This window comes from Lithobates pipiens, unplaced genomic scaffold (genome assembly GCF_037356315.1).
Source record: "Lithobates pipiens isolate NorthernLeopardFrog02 unplaced genomic scaffold, aLitPip1_a1.2 Scaffold_19, whole genome shotgun sequence".
In the NCBI taxonomy this organism is placed as follows: domain Eukaryota; kingdom Metazoa; phylum Chordata; class Amphibia; order Anura; family Ranidae; genus Lithobates; species Lithobates pipiens.
Window position 1 is genome coordinate 413,180,381 of NW_027507764.1, and position 22,865 is coordinate 413,203,245.

At 39.7% G+C, this 22,865-nt stretch overlaps 1 protein-coding gene across 3 annotated transcripts in view; it reads left to right on the plus strand.

Annotated features, from left to right (window-relative positions):
- DLGAP1 (DLG associated protein 1) overlaps nucleotides 1–22,865 on the plus strand; it is a 732,246-nt gene that overhangs the window by 495,532 nt on the left and 213,849 nt on the right. For all 3 annotated transcript variants that reach the window (XM_077492513.1, XM_077492515.1, XM_077492514.1), the window contains exons 6-7: nucleotides 2,008–2,185; nucleotides 9,011–9,251. In XM_077492513.1, the coding sequence (XP_077348639.1) occupies nucleotides 2,008–2,185; nucleotides 9,011–9,251 (419 nt within the window). The remainder of the gene's footprint in view (nucleotides 1–2,007; nucleotides 2,186–9,010; nucleotides 9,252–22,865) is intronic.

Consider the following 22,865-nt stretch of genomic DNA (forward strand, 5'->3'; position numbering starts at 1 on the left):
GATTTATGGCATTTTTATTTATTTATTTATTTTTATTTTTAATGGCGTGATCAGTGATTTTTATTGGAACGGCAACATTATGGCGGACAGAACGGACACTTTTGACAAATTTTTGGGACCATTGGCATCTATACAGCAATCAGTGCTATAAAAATGCACTGATTACTGTCAGGGAAGGGTTTAACAGCAGGGGGCGATCAAGGAGTTAACTGTGTTACCTAGGGGGTGTTTCTAACTGTGGGGGAATGGGACTGCCTTGGTGAGGAGACCGATTGTTGTTTATACTTAATATGAACAACAGATTGCTCTCCTCACCCCTGACACCACGGAGATCTGTCTGTTTACATTGACAGATGTCCATTCTGTCTCTCTGTGGAGCGATCACGGATGCCCGGTGTTTAATGCGTTCACCGAGCACCCGCATCGTCTCTGGCCTGCACACACACGTGCCCCCTAGTGGTCAAAAGGCAAGCCGACGTATAGCTACAACGGTTCGCCCAGGGGAGTCAACCTGCCGCAGTATAAAATGATATATAAATATAAAAAATATATAAAGACACATTTTTTTCCTCAGTTTATGCCGATATGTATTCCATATATTTTTGGTAAAAAAAACGCAATAAGCGTATATTGATTGTTTTGCGCAAAAGTTATAGCATCTACAAAATAGGGGATAGTTTTATGGCATTTTTATTATTCTTTTTTTTTTTTACTGGTAACTGCGGCGATCTGCAATTTTTATCGGGACTGCGATGTCGGACAATTTTGACACATTTTTGGGACCATTGGCATTTATACAGTAATCAGTGCTATAAAAATGCATTGATTACTGTGAAAATGCCATTGGCAGGGAAGGGGTTAACACTAGGGGGTGATCAAGGGGTTAATTGTGTGTTCTAACTGAAGGGGGGACGAGATTTGTAGAGGAGATGACAGATCGCTGTTCATACTCTGTATGAACAGACGATCTGTCTCTTCTCCCCTCAGAGAACCAGAAAATGTGTGTTTACACAAACAGATCTCGGTTCTTGGTGTGCCCCAAGCACCTAGTGACCACAGGGCGAAGCGACGTTACATAAAGTTGTTTTGCCCAGCCATGCCATTCTGCTGCAGTACAACTGCGGCAGCTGCTCGGCAAGTGGTTAAAGTAACAAAATGAGTGTTAATGAGTTAATGAGTGTATCTGATAAGATAGTGGAATTTGTTGCAATCACATTTCTCCTGATGATGCCCTGGATGGTGAAACATGTTGTACTGGGCTTGTGATGTAATTTTTGTTCTTTGGAATGCATACTAGCACCCCATGTTAGAAGGTGTAGCAATGCTCCTACTAGTATACAGGCTAGCTGTCCCATGAGCCAGGAGAGGCATCGCAGTATATAAGTGTTATGATTTAATTACTTTTAATAAACAGTATTATGCAAACTTAGTTCTTTCTATCTTTTTTGGCATTCAAGCTGGTTTGTGGAGATTGGGGAGGAATATGCAGAATAGGATCTACTGTATATTCATGGGTATTAAGTGTTGCTATGTTAGAAGTAGTTGTACTACTGACAAAAGGGGTATAGCACCCCGAAACACTTGGCTTCTTTGTTACTTTACACTGTGCGCTTCATTAAAACAAAGGCACTTTTTAAATTAAATACAGTATCACGTTTTATTGTTGTCATGCTTTTTTCCTGCTTCCATGCTTTTTTTAAATATTACAGAAAACTCTGGTAATGCTTACTTACATAACTACACACAACTCTGCAAAAAGAAAAGCGTATACTGACACATTAAAATGTAATTGTCTATGTTGGGACATATTTATAAAGCAGTGAAGGTGACATTCGCAGAACATTCACTGCAGATGAATCTTCCCAGTGAATGTGTTTTAATATACAGTGAATGGTTCACAACCAGTAAATGTTTCATTCACTGATTTATAAATCTGCACCTGTGTTTTAACACATCATAGTGTTGACTATTATCTATACATGATATATTATCTATTTATTGTTACAGAATTTCAAATGAACATTCTCCAAAGCTCCAGATCCGTAGCCACAGTTACTTGAGAGCAGTGAGTGAAGTTTCTATCAATAGGAGTATGGACACCCTAGACCCATCAAGCCTTCTAGCATCTCCTAAATTTCGCTCTAGAAATGAGAGCTATATGAGAGCCATGAGCACAATCAGTCAGGTAAGTTATTACACTGCTTGTGTCCCTTTTCTCCTTTTGATTGTTTAATAATATGATGAAATGAAAAGTTAAGAAATTTACATTGTTAAGCCAGTTAAATGAATAAATAAAGCTTAGCTTATTAGAGCATTTATTTAGTGCTGACAATTTAGGCAGCGCTGTATATTTAGGAAATAGAGCAGAGGTAGGGCGCTACCACCCAATAAGATTAGAATTGTTTCAGAGCTACCTGGGTGCAAAAAGGCAGTCGCACAGCTGCAATGGCAATCATGAGAAAGGATAGTCTGCAACTCCATGCTTGCTCTTTAAAATCTTCAAAATGTATTGATTCTCCATAAAAGACAAAAGACAGCAGATGTAACTTTTACATCTGCTGTCTGTTACTGTGTCTTCTATGGAGAATGAATACATTTTGAAGATTTTAACCACTTTGCGCCCAAGGCCGTCATATGTCATCCTGGATTTTGAGTGGGATATCTGAATGACAAAGTGCAATTGTGCAATAATTAACATTGCACAATTGCACTTTATTATACCATATCCACTTGCCGACCGGCTCCTGTACTCATACGTCGTCACTTTAAAGCTGGATATCTCGGTAATGGCAACAGCTGCTGCCATAACCGAGATATCCATCTTTTTAGCCGGCAGTCCTGTTTACGATAACGGTGGTCTCTGTGGCGGATTCTTTTTTTTTTTATTGCATTTAAGTCCAAATATGAGATCTGAGGACTTTTTGACCCCAGATCTCATATTTAAGAGGACCTGGCATGCTTTTTTATTACAAGGGATGTTTACATTCCTTGTAATAGGAGTAAAAGTGACCCAATTTATTTATTTTTTAAACAGTGTAAAAATAAATAAAATAAAATATAATAAAATAAATAATAAGAATTTTTTTTTATTAACCTCCCTGACGGTATGATTATTTCAGATTTTAGATGCTGAAAGCAATACAATTATTTTGCATGAAAATTTGGTGTTTTATATTGTAGGCATGTAATTCTTAGGAATAACTCACTTAAATCTGTCCACACCAGAGTCTAATAGACATGCCAGGTATGATAAAGTTTGAAAAATGAAATCATAAATTATAATATAATAAATAACTAGAAATAATTATAGCAAATAATAATATAATAATAATAAAAATTATCGAATACTGTAATCAAATCAAAACACTGAAATTTGCTCAGTTGCAGAATTGTCGCTGTCATTACTTTTCAGTATTTGATGATGGATCTCTCCACAAATCGCTATCGCTCAATTCTGCGAGTGATTCTAATTTATTATCGCTGTTTTCTAGCTGGTCTAAAACCTCTTTTGATGTAAAGGGACAGTTTTGGTTGCTATGAACAATCTCCAGTTTCCAGGCAGAAAGAACAGTTTTTATAATATAAAACTGCATGGAGGAACCACTAGGGACAAAAGGGATGTGGAATAATTACATACAGCAATGTTATCTGTAAGATTACATTATACTGTATGTAATGTGTGTGTTTTACTTTTTGAATTTGGCGCCGTTCTCCGTCCCCATGCTTCAAAACGCTCGCAGGGAACGGAGCCCGGCGATGCGTTGAATCGAGCGGAGGACGAGCCGCTCACAGTGCGGGGGGACATTGCTGGATCCAGGGGATAAGGTAAGTAAACTCATCCTGGATCCAACAATGCGATCCCAAGTCTAGCTCGGGGTTACCGCTAATGGTACTGAAATATCACCCCGAGCCAAACTCGGGAATATCGTTGGGGGGGGGGGTAAAAGTGCCTGTCCTGACGAGCTCGCGCGCAGAAGCGAATGCATACATGAGTAGCGCCCGCATATGAAAACGGTGGTCAAATCACACATGGCCACGATCGTTAGAGCGAGAGCAATAATTCTAGCCCTAGAACTCCTCTGTAACTCAAAACATGCAACCTGTAGAATTTTTTAAATGTCACCTATGGAGCTTTTTAAGGGTAAAAGTTTGACGCCATTCCATGAGCGGGTGCAATTTTGAAGGGTGACATGTTGGGTATCAATTTACTCGGCGTAACATTATCTTTCACAATATAAAAAAAAATTGGGCTAACTTTACTGTTGTCTTATTTTTTTATTCAAAAATTTTGCATTTTTTCCACTGCGCAAATACGGTGTGACAAAAAGTATTGCAATGACCGCCATTTTATTCTCTAGGGTGTTAGAAAAAAATGTATAATGTTTGGGGGTTCTAAGTAATTTTCTAGCAAAAAAACATGTTTTTAACTTGTAAACACCGAGTCTGAAAAAGAGGACTGATCTTTAAGTGTATATTTGGATATATGCACATCACATGTGTTGTGCGATTCATATGAATTGCACTTTTTGCCCTAGCGCTGCACTTTTATTTATCAATTATTTCCGTGTGCTGACATCTGGGTTATAGTGCTCAGCTGATGGCTATTTTATGTACTAAGCATGGATATCTCTTTACACTTGATATCTGAATGATGTCTGATCATTCAGATATCATCCTTTTCAGACGTGTACTCAGCGGGAAGTCCCAAGATCTTTCTTTTTTTTTATCTCAGCCTTTTCTGCCTAAAAGGAGAGATGTGGGGACTTATAGACCCCAGATCTCTCCATAAAGAGGACCTGTCATGGCCTATTCCTATTACAAGGGTTGTTTACATTCCTTGCAATAGGAATAAAAGTGATCAAATTTTAAAGGGAAAGTGAGAAAATAAAAATAAAATAAATAAAATAAAATAAAAAGTGCCCCGTCCCTGCGTGCCCGCATGTGGAAGCGAACGCATACATACGTCGTGCACACATATGTAAACGGTGTTCAAACCACACATGTGAGGTATCGCCGCGAACAGTAGAGTGACAGCAACAATTCTAGTCCAAGACCTATTCTGTAACTCTAAACTGGTAACCTGTAAAAATGTTTAAAAAGTCACTGATGGAGATTAAAGCGGAGGTCCACCCTAAAGTGGACCTTCCGCTCATCGGAACCCTCCCCCCCTCCGGCGCCACAATTGGCAGGGGAGGGGGGTGCAGATACCTGTACAGTACAGGTATCTGCACCCACTTCCGGGATAGCTCTCTGCGGAAAGGGGCGTAGATTACGCCCCTTTCCGCAAGTGCCCGCCCCTTTCCGCAAGTGCCCCGCTGCCTGCTGGGAAACACACAGATCCTAGAGGCAGCGGGGACCATCCTTATTGCGCAGCGCAACTCGCGCATGCGCAGTAGGGAACCGGGAAATGAAGCCGAAAGGCTCCATTTCCTGATTCCCATACCCAAGATGGCGGCGGCAGGACCCGAGAGACGATCTAGAGATCGGCTTTGGGTGCCAACATCGCGGGCGCGCAGGACAGGTAAGTGTCACTATTTTAAAAGTCAGCAGCTGCAGTATTTGTAGCTGCTGGCTTTTAAAAAAAAAAAAACGCGGAGTCCCGGCGGACTCCCGCTTTAAGTACCAAAGTTTGGCGCCATTCCGCGAGTGTCTGCAATTTTAAAACGTGACATGTTAGGTATCTATTTACGTGGTGCAAAATCATCTTTCACATTATACAAAAAAATTGGCTAAGTTTAGTGTTTTTTTTATTTGTGAAACTGTTTTTTGTTTTTTTTAAAACGTGTTTGAAAAATTGCTGGGCAAATACCGTGTGACATAAAAAGTTGCAATGACTGCCATTTGATTCCCTATCTCTGCTAAAAAAATAGATATATATATAATGTTTAGGGGTTCTAAGTAACTTTCTAGCAAAAAAAATTGGATTTTTACATGTAGGGGAGAAGTGCCAGAATAGGCCTGGTATGGAAGTGGTTAAAGAGCAAGCACTGTATATTCACCTCAATCCCTACCATCAAGGAGTGTACACATGCATACATACATGCACATCTTACGTGCGTACATACATGAACACACATACTATGGCCAATTTGGACATTTAGGCAGGAGCCAATTAACCTAACATCATGTCTTTGGGTTATAAGTAAACCCGATTGCCTGAAGGTAATCCAATTATGCACAGGGAGAACATGTAAACTCCATGCAGACAGTGTCCTGATGTGTTGTAAGGCAGAGGTGGTCACAAAAAAAAGGGTAACAAATAAAGTAGGACTGCATTTACCATAGAAGCACTCATAGGCAGAACCAGTGCTGGGACAAGGTCATCTAGAGCCCAGGGCGAACATGCCAAACTTCCCCCCTCCCCAAGATGTATGAGCATTATGTTGCAGCAAATCCCCCCCCCCCCCCCACATAAACACCGACTACTAATCTGCGTGCTTATTCCCCAAGCATAAATTCCCCCTCCTACCAAAACAAATTCACCCCCCTGCTGAAATCCAGCCTCTCAGCACAAAGCTTTGCCCCTCTATCCCTCAAATCTCGCCAGCTTAAATGCCCCCCCCCGAATGTACCCCTCCTAGCACAAATCCTCTACCCCTAAGAATTTCTCCTCCTAGTACACATCTTCTCCCTCCCACTTCAAATCTCTCCCTCGCAGCACAAATTCCCTCAAATCTCCCCTCCTAGCACAAATCTTCTTCCCCCATCCCCCTCTCAACACAATTCTATTTTGCCACTATTTTGTCACTCTTAGCACCCCCCCCCCCAAATTTCCACTCCTAGAACAATACTTACCCCCTGCTGCCCCCCAAATGCCCCCTTCCAACACAAATTCTCTCCCCTAATCTACTTGTGGTGCCTCCCTACTTCACATGATACCACAGTGCCCAGGGCAGCCACCCCTCCTGCCCACTATATATCCCGGGCCTGGGTAAAACAATGGCACAACACCAAGCCTTAGTTTTTACAGGACTGTTTTCTGGTAGGACAATGGGGCAACACCAAGCCTCAGCATTTACAGAACTTTCTTCTGGTAGCACAATGGGGAAGCACCAAGCCTTAGCATTTACAGAACTGTTTTCTCATAGGACAATGGGGCAACACCAAGCCTCAGCATTTACAGAACTGTTTTCTGGTAGGACAAAGGGGCAACACCAAGCCTCATCAATTTCAGAAAAAACATTTTTTTTACTCTTCTGGCCACCTCTAGACATTTAAAACTATATTCAGTGTAGCCCTCTTTTGGGGGGTTATGAGAAATGGATCTGCCCAAACAGGATGTTGCGCTAAACCTGTAAGTAAATAAGAGAAACAGTACCTTTGCTAACTGGAAGAGTAGGTTTGATAATAAAGTTGACAATGCTCTCACCCAGGACAGAGCTTCTGTGAGCAGAGGGCATTCTCTTCCTGGGAAAGTAACCATTATTCTAATCAAAGCAATTAGAAGCAGTAGATCTACTGCAACCAGCATATAACTGACCATAAGCATATAGATGCACACATGTACAGAAATAATACAAGCTTTATATAAGAAAATATTAATAACATACATTCAATGTACAAGCAAATATTATCAGTAAAGAGCCTGATAGCAGTCCTGGTCGAATTGTGCACATATACACGGGTATACATAGTTGTTTATACAGATACTTACAGATTAATGTTGCATCATAGCCCCATTTCAAGATCAGCAGTGATATGGAGACCCTCAAGTCATTACCCAACCAATCTGGAATACAGTCCTAGTTATCTATCACTGTGCATGTGAGATACTCTGTCATGAGGATTCAGAAATACACTCAAGAAGCTATGGGGAGCTGCAATTAAATTATTATAACATAGAAATCATCTCTTCTGATCTGGTATTAGTAGCATGGACATGACATGTAGCTGAGAGCTTCTCTCTCTTTATTTCCTCCTTCCAGGATCTTTTCCCAACAACCCCTGAGTAGCATGAGAGTAGCAGCTGACAGTAGAGAGCAGCGGATCCCTACAATAGCAAGAGAAAACTGTCAAGTAAAGGGGCTTAAAGTGGTTGCAAGCCCTGTATAGCCACTTTTATCTACAGGTAAGCCTTTAATAAGGCTTGCCTGTAGAAAGCGTGAATTTCTCCTAAACTGGCACAGTTTAGGAGATATTCACTGTATCTGCATGTGCCATGTGTCTTCAGCACATGCACACTGATGAAACGGCTCGCTCGCAGCTCCAACCAATTGCAGCGCCGGAGCCAGTGAACCCGGAAATAACCCCCGGGACAACATGTTACCAGTTTACAGCGGTGTGCCGGGACCACTACAACAGCATTGTTCTAAGGTAAATATTTTAGAATGAGCTAGTATGCAATGCATACTAGTTCATTATGCCCTTGTCTTGCAGATTTTTTTTTCTTTCATCTATGTTTACAACCACTTTAATGTTGAGTATCAGAAGATATGCTGTAGTTCAGGAAATGTAAAAAATATATATTTTTTCTCATCGGCATGTTAGTATGCCTAGTTAAAATGCAACTGTGAATATAATGCAAACCACATACTTCCTCCAAATTAATAACATGACTCAAAGGATGGAGCTTGTACAAATGGGCATTGTCAATCAGGTGTACCTACTAGTTTAGTATGAGGACTAAACATAACAGTGGCAAGCTTGCCAAGCTGCCAAGAGCAACTTGAGTAACAGAGCAAAGCTCTTTCTGGAATGTTACAGCCACTAGTTATCAGCATAACATACTTGATACTAAAATACAGGAATCCATTCAAGTTGCACTGATTGGTTACTAAATTATAAATTGAGAACATTAAAATACCTAAATGAATTTAAGGTTGTGTGATGAGGTTGTATACAGTCACCACAGTTCCTGTTTTCTGGTGTCTTAAAATAGTATGCAGTAAATGTTACATGAAACCATTAATACCACAATATCTTTTATTCCATTCAGAGTTCCTAATACTGACATGTATGTGTTTTTTTTTTTATAAATGTGTACTTAATGCTGATGTTTCCATATTTACAGGTTAGCGAAATGGAAGTCAATGGTCAGTTTGAATCTGTCTGCGAATCTGTTTTTAGTGAACTAGAATCTCAGGCAGTAGAGGCTCTGGATCTTCCCATGCCTGGTTGCTTTCGAATGAGAAGCCACAGCTATGTTAGAGCAATCGAGAAAGGATGTTCTCAAGACGATGATAGCATAATACTTAGACCATCGTCACCTCCACGCACAACTACTACAGTACGGACAATCCAGAGCAGCACTGGTTAGTACCATTATATTTCATTCACTATAATTCACTTTAAAGTGGACAATCACAACTAACCACATCACATAACCTTGATTTAGAAGTTGGCTTTGATTCTTTAGAATGCCCCTGTCACATAAAGGAAAATTCCCATTAAACTATGTACCTGTAAAGAAGAAAAATAATTTTGACCTCTCTCCCACCAAACACGGCTCAGCTAAACAGAAATCCCTGGCAGATGTTTCTTCTGAAGCCAAGATTGCTGAGAGTGTCAATGTGCTGTGTCCCCTGTGGCACTCACTGGTTCCTCCCACTGATCTCCACCTCACTCCTCTGTCCTGTAGTGATGTAGGGGTTGACAGGAGGAACCACTAAGTACTGGATGGGGGGACACGTGAGATCAACACTCATGGATTGTCAACTTAAGAAATTTCAGTTGGAATTTCTTTTCTTTGAAGCAGTGTTTAGTCACACAAGTAGCAGGTGAAGTAAGTATTCTCTTTCTCTTATACCAATAGCTGGCTTATTGGGAATTTTCTGTTATGTGAATGGGTCATTTTCAAATGGAGCTGTTAAAGTTTACACATTTTTCAGCAGAGCACCATTCATGTAAATCGTTTGTATGTCCAACATTTGTCCACATATCTTTTGACTAATTTAGATAATTTGTTTTATAAATGTAAGCTTTGTTCTTTCTGTATCTTTTATATTCCTACTTAACAATTTTTAAAAAATGGGGGAAAAAAAAGTTGAGACCTTATTAGTGACCAGCCAATTTTCATCTTTTATGCTTTCTTTGAATGAAGCAAGGAATCTAATCACTATGGCCAAGTTCTATGTTTTGTTTTCTTTCTCCATTTATATGAATACGTATCATTTTGAATAACTAAAGGATTCTGCTTGGTCTGGAATTCAATGTACGAGGTTATCTGTAAAGCTTGTCTGGCCAACTCATACCCGTGTTAGTGATTTACAGAGGGTCTTGCTTTTGGGCTAGGCAAATACACACTGGGGTTGATTTACTAAACCTGGAGAGTTCAAAATCTGGTGCAACTGTGCATGGTAGCCAATCAGCTTCTAACTTCAGCTTGTTCAATTAAAGCTTTGACAAAAAACATGGAAGCTGATTGGTTTCTATGCAGTGCTGCACCAGATCATGCACTGTCCGGTTTTAGAAAATCAAAACCACTGTGTGAATATGTGTGTGTATAGTGAAGGGCTGACTTTATAAAAGGGCATGCTTGAAATGGTTGTCTAATTGCTATAATGAATTTGAACTAGGACACTTGTGCTGCACCCTGTGGACAGTTTAGTATATCTGGCGGATAATAATGAGGGAATTTCTGGTTGCTCACTCTACATACTTATCATGGCATGGATTAGTAAATGGTTATGCTGACCTCAATGGGAATTGAATATATACAGTATGTATATATAATCTATATATACACACTTTTTAAAAAAAATCTTAGTGGAGCTAAGTTTCTATTTAACATGTCGATGGCATACTTGCAAGTCTGGTTCTTAGTGTTTTTGCTATCTATGATGTGTGCATTTTTATCAATTTTATTAGCTGACATTTTTCCAGTGTTATTTTGTAAAAGTGATAAAGTGCAGTTATTATATGTGCTGTTGTGTCCAATATTGGTAATTTCTCATAGAATTATAATTCGCTACCATATATGTTTTTTTTTATATCCAAAGAAAAGTTTATTGAGTTCAACATAAACAGACAGAACCAGGCTTCAACAGTATACAGTTAAATTGCATGTTTTGCACATTTTCATTACAGATTGGCTGCAGTTCCATCATAGGTGAGGCACACCATGCTCTACTCCAGCCTTTTATTCCCGTCCCCTTTTTCAGGTTGACCTATAATCCATATAAGTGCAATTAACCAGCATTCACATCTAGTAATCTCCCCATCACTAGATCCACCGGGACCAGTCCAGATACATCCAGCCATGGGCCCCAAAGTTTCTCAAACCGTGGGAAGCATCTCCTGTGTTGATACACCATTTTCTCCATTCTAATCATATTCCCAACTGCGGAAATCCATTCCTTAACTGTGGGAGGATCCTCCGATATCCAGTGGAGCATTATCATCTTACGTGCTAACTGTAGGGTTCTAATAACTGCTGTTCTGACGCCCTCCTCCCATTCAAAGACCTCCAATACATTTAACAAACAGTGTTTTGGGTTGATGGGCATGGAGATCTGAAACACCCTATTTATGGAATCGACCACTCCGCTCCAATGGGAGTGAAGCTTCGGGCACCTCCACGGTAGGTGGATCAGATCACCATGATCTCTTCTGCACCTATTGCACATCGAGGTAGGTCTGAGACCCATTTTATGTAATCTATGTGCGGTATAATACACCCGCAAGATGAGATGTTTTAGCCTCTGCGATACATTCAGCGAGCTCGTGGGTACTGCCTGTAGAATCTCCTCCTACTGGTCTCCATCTGTCAGCCCCACATCCCTTTCCCACTTGCCCATCATTCTTAAGGGGTGTTTATTCAGGAAGCTCTACAGGGGCATATTGTAGCATTGAGAGATGAAACCTTTAGTGTTGGCTGCTCTCAGTATTAGGTTAAATAATGGTGTTGGTGAAGTAGACCACTACTCTGTGCTTTCATAGCGTGTTTCAATTGCATATAATAAAACCGCATACTGGACAGCAAGCAGCGTCTTTCCTGCAGAGCCTCAAAAGGCAGTAGAATACCGTTTAGAAAAATTTCCTGAATGTATACCACCCCATATCTCTTCCACAAGGCCCCATGCTGTATCTGTACTATTTCAGGGTACATCCCGTTGGACCATATTGGGCTAAACTCCATGTATCCCGTCATTCTCTGGATGTATCTAATTTTGTTCCAGACTTTCTGGAAGAGATGATGGGAAGATGGATGGAGCCAAATACAGGGCTATCTTAAAAGAAAAGTCTGCAAAAGACTTGAGACTGGGGCAGAGGTTCACCTTCCAGGACAACGACCCTAAACATACAGCCAGAGCTACAATGGAATGGTTTAGATCAATGCATATTCATGTGTTTGAATGGCCTAGTCAAAGTCCAATTGAGAATCTGTAGCAAGACTTGAAAATTGCTGTTCACAGATGCTCTCCATCCAATCTGACAGAGCTTGAGCTATTTTGCAAAGAAGAATGGACAAAAATGTAACTGTTTAGATGTGCAAAGCTGGTAGAGACATCCCCAAAAAGACTTGCAACTGTAATTGCAGCGAAAGGTGGTTCTACAAAGTACTGACTCAGGGAGGCTGAATACAAACGCACCCCACACTTTTCACCTATTTATTTGTAAAAAAAAATTGAAAACCATTTATCATCTTCATTCCTCTTCACAATTATGTACCACTTTGTGTTGGTCTATCACAAGTTTTTTGTTGTAACATGACAAAATGTGGAAAATTTAAAACGGGTATGAATACTTTTTCAGGGCACTGTATATATTAATTTGATTAATTGCTGCTACATATTGCTAACGCTAACAATTAACAGTGATTTGTGGCTAGCAACTTAATCACTAGAGTTACTAATGATTTTTGACTAAAAAGCGATTTGCCAAAGCTACAAATCAGAGGGATTGTAAACTCTTTTTTTTTTTAAATAACAGTTAGTTTGATGCTTACCTTCTCTGTGTAAGGGAATTGCACAGAGCAACCTGGAACCTCCTCTTTTTGAGTTCCCAGCCAATGCTCCTGGCTCCTCCTATTCTTGATGTGCCCCCAAAAAAAGCTGCGTAGTCTATGTCCATGGACAAGCAGCGCAGCTCGGCCTCGTCCCCTGCTCACTTGTCACAGGATTTGACTGACCGCAGTGGGAGCCAATGACTCCCATGAAAGTGAGGGAAGAGAGTCACTACAGAAGGTCAATGCCATGCATTAAAGTGTTTCTAAGCCCACTACAGTGAAATCAGTCTGTATATACAGTAAAGCATGCTTGTTATAACTTCTGTGGAACCTAAGGGGTTAATTCTCTGCATTGTAAAAAAAAAGTCTGTTTGATCCTGTCTTCTGTGTTTCTCCCCTTCTTTTACTGTCCCCAATCCATCTGCTGATAGTACAGAGCCTTTAAGGCACTCTGCGCATGCTTAGTTTGGTGTGTATTGCTAGAGAGTTTTTTTTTCCTTTAGGGGAGGTTGCATATGATCAACACAGGGCCAATTAGCACTATCCAGACAGAGGGTCGGGGTCAGGCAGCCTCATAATGAAAACTCCTCCTACAAGCTTTAACCAGACACTGATAGAAGTCATAATACTGCTATATACTGCTGATGAGAAAAGGAATGTATTCATTTATATTTACCAAAATAATTGCATTTACATGTTCTGTGTACTGTGGGAGACCAGATATAGTGAATGCAGGGTCCTGGGTTTAGTAACACTTTAAAGTAAAAAATGCTAAGGCTTTAGAACTACTTTAAACCAGCTTTGGGTTGGTGTGCTCTGCTACAAATCAATCCTTTCATCAATTTGTAACTAAGCCACAGAGATAAATGAAGAGTGATTGTCACTGGTGAGCTGAAAACTGACTGGAAGCTCTGCACTAACTCAGTTGTTGAGGTGTAGATCGCTGTACATTTAGCAAGCTAGCAATTCCATAAAAAATAAATAAATAAATAAAAAACTATAAATTTACTTGATGAGAAAAAAACAGGATCCCCGCAAATCAACTGCCCATCTGACATGGCCCAAAGATAAACCATAGATGAAGAATCTGTGTCAGTGCATACCTTCCCATGTTTGATTTCATCTCTGCATTTATTATGTCCTTTAAGAAAATGTTTTCTTCCTTTCAGTGGCAGAAACGTTTATGAATTATCCATAATTAATGAGTGTCTGAATCAGAATATTTCCACATTTGCATTTCGTTAATCATAAAGTGATGAAGGCGAGGACATGCCATGCCAGAAACATTTACCGTGGAGTATAAAACAGATGTTGTTTTGGAATGCACACATTCTGGGAGAGGGTATGAACGATGCTCCCATTGCTCAGAATAGCTTGTCATTATATAATAGCGGGGAACATGTGAGCAGTGTTCTTGGTCGTCTAAATCTGTTACCTACAGACCTACAGACAAGGTTTTTATACAGATCTATTAAGACTGCCGTTGAAAAATGCAAAAATAGTAAAGGTTTGGATAAAAGGGGTGCATTTATTCATGCCAAAAAGACTATGCACTTTGCAAGTGCGGTTGTACTGATTTCCCCCAGAGGATATGTGGTAAAGCTTAGCTGATTTCCATCATTCAATCATGTGCAAGTAAAAATGCATTTTTATTTATTGCACATAACTGGATATTCTCTACAAATGTCAGATAGAGCAGAGGAACAAGGTGAGGGTGAGGCACAACCCCAATGAAGCAGCCATCATGGAAGAGTAGAGAGCAGCCACTCTATTGCATCACATTGTGGAGTTGTTATCTCCTGGCCCACTTCCCACAGCTCAGCTGTCTGGGCATTTTTTAGCACATGTGCTGCCAATTGCACTGTTGCAATTTGCAAACATTGTCTCAATCACATCAAGCGTGGCAAAAACACAAGCCATTTGGATACCACATGCTTGACAAGGCATTTAACCTCCCACCACTCAGCCCATTGGCAACAGCACCTGAAAGCCACACGAAGGGGGTACAAATCTGTTCGTCCTTACTCACCTCAGTCTACCCCCTCTATACCTCATGACCTCTCAGTAGCCTCCACTGACAGGGATGTTGGTATAGCGCAGGGTGTCCCAGGTCCTTGCAGCACATCTGCCAGCAGCACACCACCAACTGTTGACTATAGCTGTCAAATTCATCTGCTGCAGTGAAAAAAATATATAGCCACTGCCACTCACATTCCCAGCATCTAAATACAAGCTTATCAAAGCTACTGGCCCTACAACTTCTGCCTTTCCATCTGGTGGATTCTGCCCCCTTCCATTAATTTGCAGAACGTGCTGTACCCCAATGGCAGGTTCCCATTCGCTATTTATTTACATGTAAGGCCATTCCAGCTCTGTACCATCACATGGAAGCCAGTGCTGTGGCATCATTGGGCAAGGCAGTCAGCCACAAAGTCCATGTTACTGCTGACACGTGGTCCAGCAAGCATGGGCAGGGATGATATATTTCGTTCACAGCACACTGGGTAACAGGCCTAGAGGTGGTCCACGCTACAACAGCTGGAGCCAGGATTAATGGTGTGCGATAATGGCAAAACCTCCTGTCCGCTGTTAGACAAGGAAAGTTTACACATGTGCCATGCCTGGCACATGTCCTCAATTTGGTGGTGCAGCATTTCCTAAATAGGTACCCAGGGTTTGAAGATCTCCTAAAGCAGGCCAGAAGAATCTGTAGCCATTTCAGGCGGTCATACACAGCCAGTGCTTAGTTGGCTGAAATTTTGTGAGAATTCTACCCACCCGTAAACTGCTTGATTTGACATTAAACTTCAGTGCCCTATATCTTCTATAGGCAACGCTTCAAAAGCCCCCTATTGGGTATTAGTTTACTGTTATGAAGGGGATCTTGTGTTAGAATTATTGCTTTCACTCCAGTGTACATGGCGATATGCAACATGTGTATCACAATCGACTTTTTCACATGTAGGTGCCCGACGCATGCATTTACGTTTGTGCATATATGTGGGGGTGGGGGGAGCCTCAAAATTTTTTGGGGGGATTTTATGTGCATGGGTCTAACTTTGTTTTTATTTGCCAGCTGATGGCACCCGCCATGGAGCTCCTGGGTCTGCAGATGGGCAAGCAGAGCCTGGTAAGCATGGCAGGTCACGGCGGCGGTTGGATGACACACAGAAACGAATGTCAAGACAAATTCATGTTACTGAATACATACAGTCACATATCAAAAAAGTTGAATAGCATTAAAAAGTTAATTTCAGTAATTCAATTCAAACCTTTTTGTGCCTTTTTCTACCACACTTTTTCCTTCCACTAAAATTTCTATTAATATGCTTGGATATAGCACTCTGTGAACAGCCAGCTTTTTGTGACTTACCTTCCTTGTGCAGGGTGTCAATGATTGTCTTCTAGACAACTGTCAAGTCAGCAGTCTTGCCCATGATGGTGTAACCTACTAAACCAGACAGAGACAATTTAAAGGCTCAGGAAACCTTTACAGGATATTGAATATTTTTTAGAATATTCAAATTCTCTGAGATACTGAATTTTGGATTTTCACTAGCTCTAAGCCGTTATCATCAACATTAAAAGAAAGAAATGCTTGAAATAATTCACTCTATGTATAATGGATCTATATAATATATGAGCTTCACTTTTTGAATCGAATTACTGAAATAAATGACCTTTTTGATGGTATTACCTTTTTTGATATAATATATTAATATAAAAAACAAAAGAATTGGTTAACCTGAGGATTCAAATATAACCACTAACAGCGCTGATACCACATCTCCATATACAACAAACAATTTGTCTATGTTAAGCATGTAGTACTTTTTTAAAAAACCAGCAAGTCTTTTATCAAAATTGGTGTCCAAACACCAAGTATTAAAGAACCAGCAAGACTTTTGTCAGGAATTAATGTCCATACACCAAGAGATCACACTCTATTCCTCATTAATGAGTGCAGTCCTTCATATTCATATTCATACAATCTTCTCAAATATCTGGGTGTGTATGGGTATGGTCCTACACCTTCACCATGAGCTGTTCCACCTCCGTGAATATGTATATAGATGGCTGCTTACCAGATTCCAATCACTTTAGAGCCTATCTCCACTATGTGGAACTCCTCTGTCTGGTTCTGTGTGTCCCGCTGATTGCTCTCACATTGGTAGTAGACATGCAAAAGATTCAAGGGGTCTCATATAGTGTGATACCTTTTATTTAGGATTGAAAAAATTCCTTTCCCCCCCTTACATAATATGCTTACATTTAAAACAACTTAAAACCAGCGTATAACATATGTGGTGGCTGCCGCACGATCGTCTCACCGGTAGGCTGCAGATCTCATCCAACACAGTCTCCGTGTGTGGACCCGGGTCCTTGTCGGCTAACACTCACCCTCTTGCTCGTGTGATCACCGCCCTGACGCGTTTCGTGTTTTCACGTCTTCAGAGAGCGTGATCACACGATATACTAAGCAATCTTATATAGTTATGTGTATTTAAAAACAGGGCGTCGCTAACCTGCACAGGTGCGTCTGTCCCTCCCACCATTTTCAGCAGCTGTCAGCAGAGAGTGATCTCCCTGACTTCCCCTTAGGTCGTTCTACTTCCGGTTCAACTGCAACCAGGAAGTGACGTCTATTTCCGGTTCCGATGTCATCGGGAGTTTATGTCTACATCGCTGTGTGTGGGTAAACACTAACCATCCATCCTGTTGAGCTACAATTGTAGTTTAAGTTGGATAAGAATCAATTGGCCTCATTCAAATAATTACGTTTCTCAAATCTGTTCCATACATTGTTACACTACTGCATGATGTATAATAGATCATTACACTGCTGTGCGTTTTTTCAAACAACTAGTATTAAAAGATTTGGAATCTCTACAAACACGCAAACAGGTTAATCCAAGGCATATAGAAGAAGGCATAAAAGCACTGGAAAAAAGGAAAAACATAGTGGTGAGACCAGCAGACAAAGGGGGAGGTGTAGTGGTTCTGGATAAGGCTTACTACCACACCCAACTGCAGACTATGCTGGAGGACACAGAGACCTATAAGCGACTAAAAGGAGATCCTACAAAACAATATCGTGAGTCCCTATTTAATCTGGTAGATCATGGATTTTATAGTAGAATAATAACTAAGAAGGAAAAACAATACTTATGTCCCAGTTATAACAGAATCCCCACAATATATACGGTACCTAAAATACACAAAAATGCTGTTAAACCACCAGCCAGACCGATAGTAAACGGTGTAGAATCGGTAACATCACGATTGGGGGAATATTTAGATGTCTTCTTACAAACAAGTGTTCAGACCACCAAGGCATACTTGAGGGATACTACATCCTTTATACAAAAGATCAAGCAAATCAATTTTACAACAGATGAGAATATCTATCTGGTGACGGCCGACGTGGCTTCGTTGTATACCATAATACAGCATGAGGACGCACTGTTAGCGTTAAATTGGGCCTTATGCAAAAGGGAAGACATCCCATTTGAGAAGAGGAGATTCCTAGGCATGATACTGGACTATTGCTTAACGCACAATTATTTCTGGTATAATGGCGACTTCTACAACCAGAAAACAGGAGTCGCCATGGGAGCTAAATTCGCTCCCAGCATAGCGAATCTTTTCATGAGCCAATGGGAGGACAACTGGATATACCCCAATAGACGTAAGGAATTGACCTTTTACAGTCGATACATTGATGATGTTTTCCTCATTTGGGAGGGTACGGAGGCATCCCTAAAAAGTTTTATGGAACATCTGAACAGTAATAAGAGTAACATAAAACTTGAATATAATTGGAATTCAATCCAAATACAGTACTTGGATGTAGAAGTCATTAGGGAAGGGAATAGTCTCCGCACCAAAGCATACTTTAAAGACACTGACAGAAATAGCTATATACCAGTACGCAGTGGTCACCACCCAAGGTGGTTGTCCAATATCCCGAAAGGCCAGTTCACCAGGATTAGACGCAACTGCACTTGGGATGAGGATTATATAAGGCAGGCAAATTCACTTAAACTCCAATTTGTGGAGAAAGCATACCAACCAGAAATATTGGAGAAATTAATAGTGAACATTAGCCAAAAAACTCAGGATGAGTACTTGTTACCAAAAATCAAGCGAGATAATAATACGCATGAATGGGGGTTCATTTCTAATTATCATAAACAATACAAAGATGTTGAGACCATCATTACCAGACATTGGCATATTCTGCAGTTGGATCGGGTGATAGGTCAAAATTTACCAGTAAAGCCACCCTTTATATATAGAAAAAATCCTACGTTTGGGGATCAGGTCGTTAAAAAAGTACTAGACCCACCGAAAATATTGAAAATGTTCTGGGAACAGACAGGCTTTCCTGCCTGCAGGAGATGTAAAGCCTGCAGACAGGTGACTACCCACTTTAGAGCGTTGACCCACTTCACATCAACAGCAAACAATTCCACGTTTCCAATTAAGGAGTGTATTACATGTAGATCTACACATGTGGTGTATGCTCTAGAGTGTCCATGTGGCCTCATGTACATAGGCCGCACTAAACGCATGTTATCCACACGAGTTGCAGAGCACATCTATAATATTACTATAGGGTACAAAGAACATAGTGTGTCACTACATTTTAGGAAAAAACATAAGAGAGGCCCTAAGGGCCTCAAATTTTGGGGTATAGACAAAATACATCCAAACTGGAAAGGTTCTAACATGGTGAGGGAGATCTCTCGCCGTGAAACCGAATGGATCTTCCTCACAGATACACTTAGCCCTAAAGGCCTCAACATTGAACTTGATATCAACTGCTACATTAGCAATTATTAGCATATATTAGAGGCCCGTGGAATTCTGGTAACCAATAGCAACAATTCCATATGGAGAGACATAATCACTCATATCTTAGAAATTCAGTATTAAGGGATCCTGGGGAGTAGAAGTAAAGTATAGAAAAGCCCTAAAATAAAACAAAGAGCAAAAGTAAAATAAGGAGTCAGGACAGGTATACAGTACAGTATGGTTATTCTTACTTTGGTGTTGATTTACATGTTTATCTGTACTGATATTCACCTACCGTATATGTATATGTATCTGTGTAGATTTTTTCATTATTTTCATTTATGTTTATTCAGACTCATCCTTATCCTTATTAGTATATATATATTTTTTTATTATTTTTTTTTTTTTTTTTTTTAGTTTCTATCTTTATTTTTATTTTTATTTTTATTTATTTATTTTTATTTTTATTTTTATTTTAATTTTAATTTTATTTTTATTTTTATATTTATTTTTATTTATTTTTATTTTTATTTTTATTTTTATTTATTTTTATTTTTATTTCTACTTCTATTTTTATTTATTTATTTCTTATTTATTTTTAAAAAAATTTTTTTGGATTGATAGATTCTATTGTGTTTTGTATATATAATGTAATAGGTATCTTTGCCAAACAGTTCCGCTATACTCACATAGTACAAGATACCAGATATCATTTATATATGGCTTTATATCATTCACCCATACAGATAAGGTTTATAAGACACTCCCTACATGTTACTGATGTGCATTAGGAGTTATATATCACTCCTATACTCTTATTGCATGTTAAATCATGGTCAGTGACAAGTGAATACACAGCCACTGACATGCATATTGTATCAAACAAGGAGAAAAAACGCACAGCAGTGTAATGATCTATTATACATCATGCAGTAGTGTAACAATGTATGGAACAGATTTGAGAAACGTAATTATTTGAATGAGGCCAATTGATTCTTATCCAACTTAAACTACAATTGTAGCTCAACAGGATGGATGGTTAGTGTTTACCCACACACAGCGATGTAGACATAAACTCCCGGTGACATCGGAACCGGAAATAGACGTCACTTCCTGGTTGCAGTTGAACCGGAAGTAGAACGACCTAAGGGGAAGTCAGGGAGATCACTCTCTGCTGACAGCTGCTGAAAATGGTGGGAGGGACAGACGCACCTGTGCAGGTTAGCGACGCCCTGTTTTTAAATACACATAACTATATAAGATTGCTTAGTATATCATGTGATCACGCTCTCTGAAGACGTGAAAACACGAAACGCGTCAGTGCGGTGATCACACGAGCAAGAGGGTGAGTGTTAGCTGACAAGGACCCGGGTCCGCAGACTGTGTTGGATGAGATCTGCAGCCTACCGGTGAGACGATCGTGCGGCAGCACTTACACCACATATGTTATACGCTGGTTTTAAGTTGTTTTAAATGTAAGCATATTATGTAAGGGGGGGGAAGGAATTTTTTCAATCCTAAATAAAAGGTATCACACTATATGAGACCCCTTGAATCTTTTGCATGTCTACTACCAATGTGAGAGCAATCAGCGGGACACACAGAACCAGACAGAGGAGTTCTACATAGTGGAGATAGGCTCTAAAGTGATTGGAATCTGGTAAGCAGCCATCTATATACATATTCACGGAGGTGGAACAGCTCATGGTGAAGGTGTAGGACCATACCCATACACACCCAGATATCTGAGAAGATTGTATGAATATGAATATGAAGGACTGCACTCATTAATGAGGAATAGAGTGTGATCTCTTGGTGTATGGACATTAATTCCTGACAAAAGTCTTGCTGGTTCTTTAATACTTGGTGTTTGGACACCAATTTTGATAAAAGACTTGCTGGTTTTTTAAAAAAGTACTACATGCTTAACATAGACAAATTGTTTGTTGTATATGGAGATGTGGTATCAGCGCTGTTAGTGGTTATATTTGAATCCTCAGGTTAACCAATTCTTTTGTTTTTTATGCATGATAAGTTTTATTTTATAATGGCAGCTAAGTATTAAGAACCATCCCCAGGTGGGAGTAAGTTGACTGCACCCTTTGAGCACTGGGAGTAGAGGTGAGCATATCAATTCTTTTGAGTGCATACCTCTGCCAGATTAGAATATATTAATATAACTCCATAATGTGTAGGTTTTTATTTACCTGGTGTTCATCTATGACCTAATTTTACAATAAATGCATCTGGATTTACAATTATTACAATTTTTAAGCTTGAGGGAATGTACCTGATTGCCATTATTGAGATCAGGGATGATTTTGTTCCCAGCATGGCTAAACTGGCAACTGCTGCTTGGCTATATTGCTAATTTTTCTGTACAAAAAAAAATAGGCAGCCATTTCCACTGCAAAGATGAATAGAATGCCATGGTAAAGAACAATTTTGTTCTCTGTTCTTGGAGTGGAAATGGGCATCAGTCATCATCACTAGGTGTTGTGTGGGTGTGATTAAATTCCTTGAAGGTGTTGTGCTGTAAATGCAGTTTCCACCTTCTGAAAAATTCCTCTGGTAATAAGTGATAGTCAATGAAGCATAATGAGGTTTTGTTTTGTTTTCTTTAACTTTTGTAGCTTTTTTAGAAAATCTGGAAACATTTCTCATAAGATCTTTGATAATACATATGAATATATTAGGATATTATTTTACATGCCAAGGGTTACAATTAAAGGCAACTCCTATCATAATTTTGATTAGTGGTTCCAAATTAATACCTACTTGAGTAGAGAACAGACACAAAAGATACACTCAGCAGCTTTCCAAATAACTGTTCTGTTTATTAAACACATTTTTTTTTTTTTTTATACACATTACGTAGATATCACATTAGTATTACCATTGTACTTTTATGGTAACAAGGGGCGTAACATAGGCAGGCTAATTCTAATCAGGACTCAAAAGAATGCAAACATGTAATGAAAAGATTATTAGTGCTGTGTGCACAATGAGTGCAGTGTGACATGCATAGACAAACATACAAAATAAAATACATTTATATACAGATTTTACATTAGGAAAAAAAAATGAAAATGTCAGAATTACAGGCACAATAATAAAGTGTACCACTACCCCCGCTGGAGTCTCTTGGTTGACTACGTTCTCTGTTCTTCTGCCTCGACTC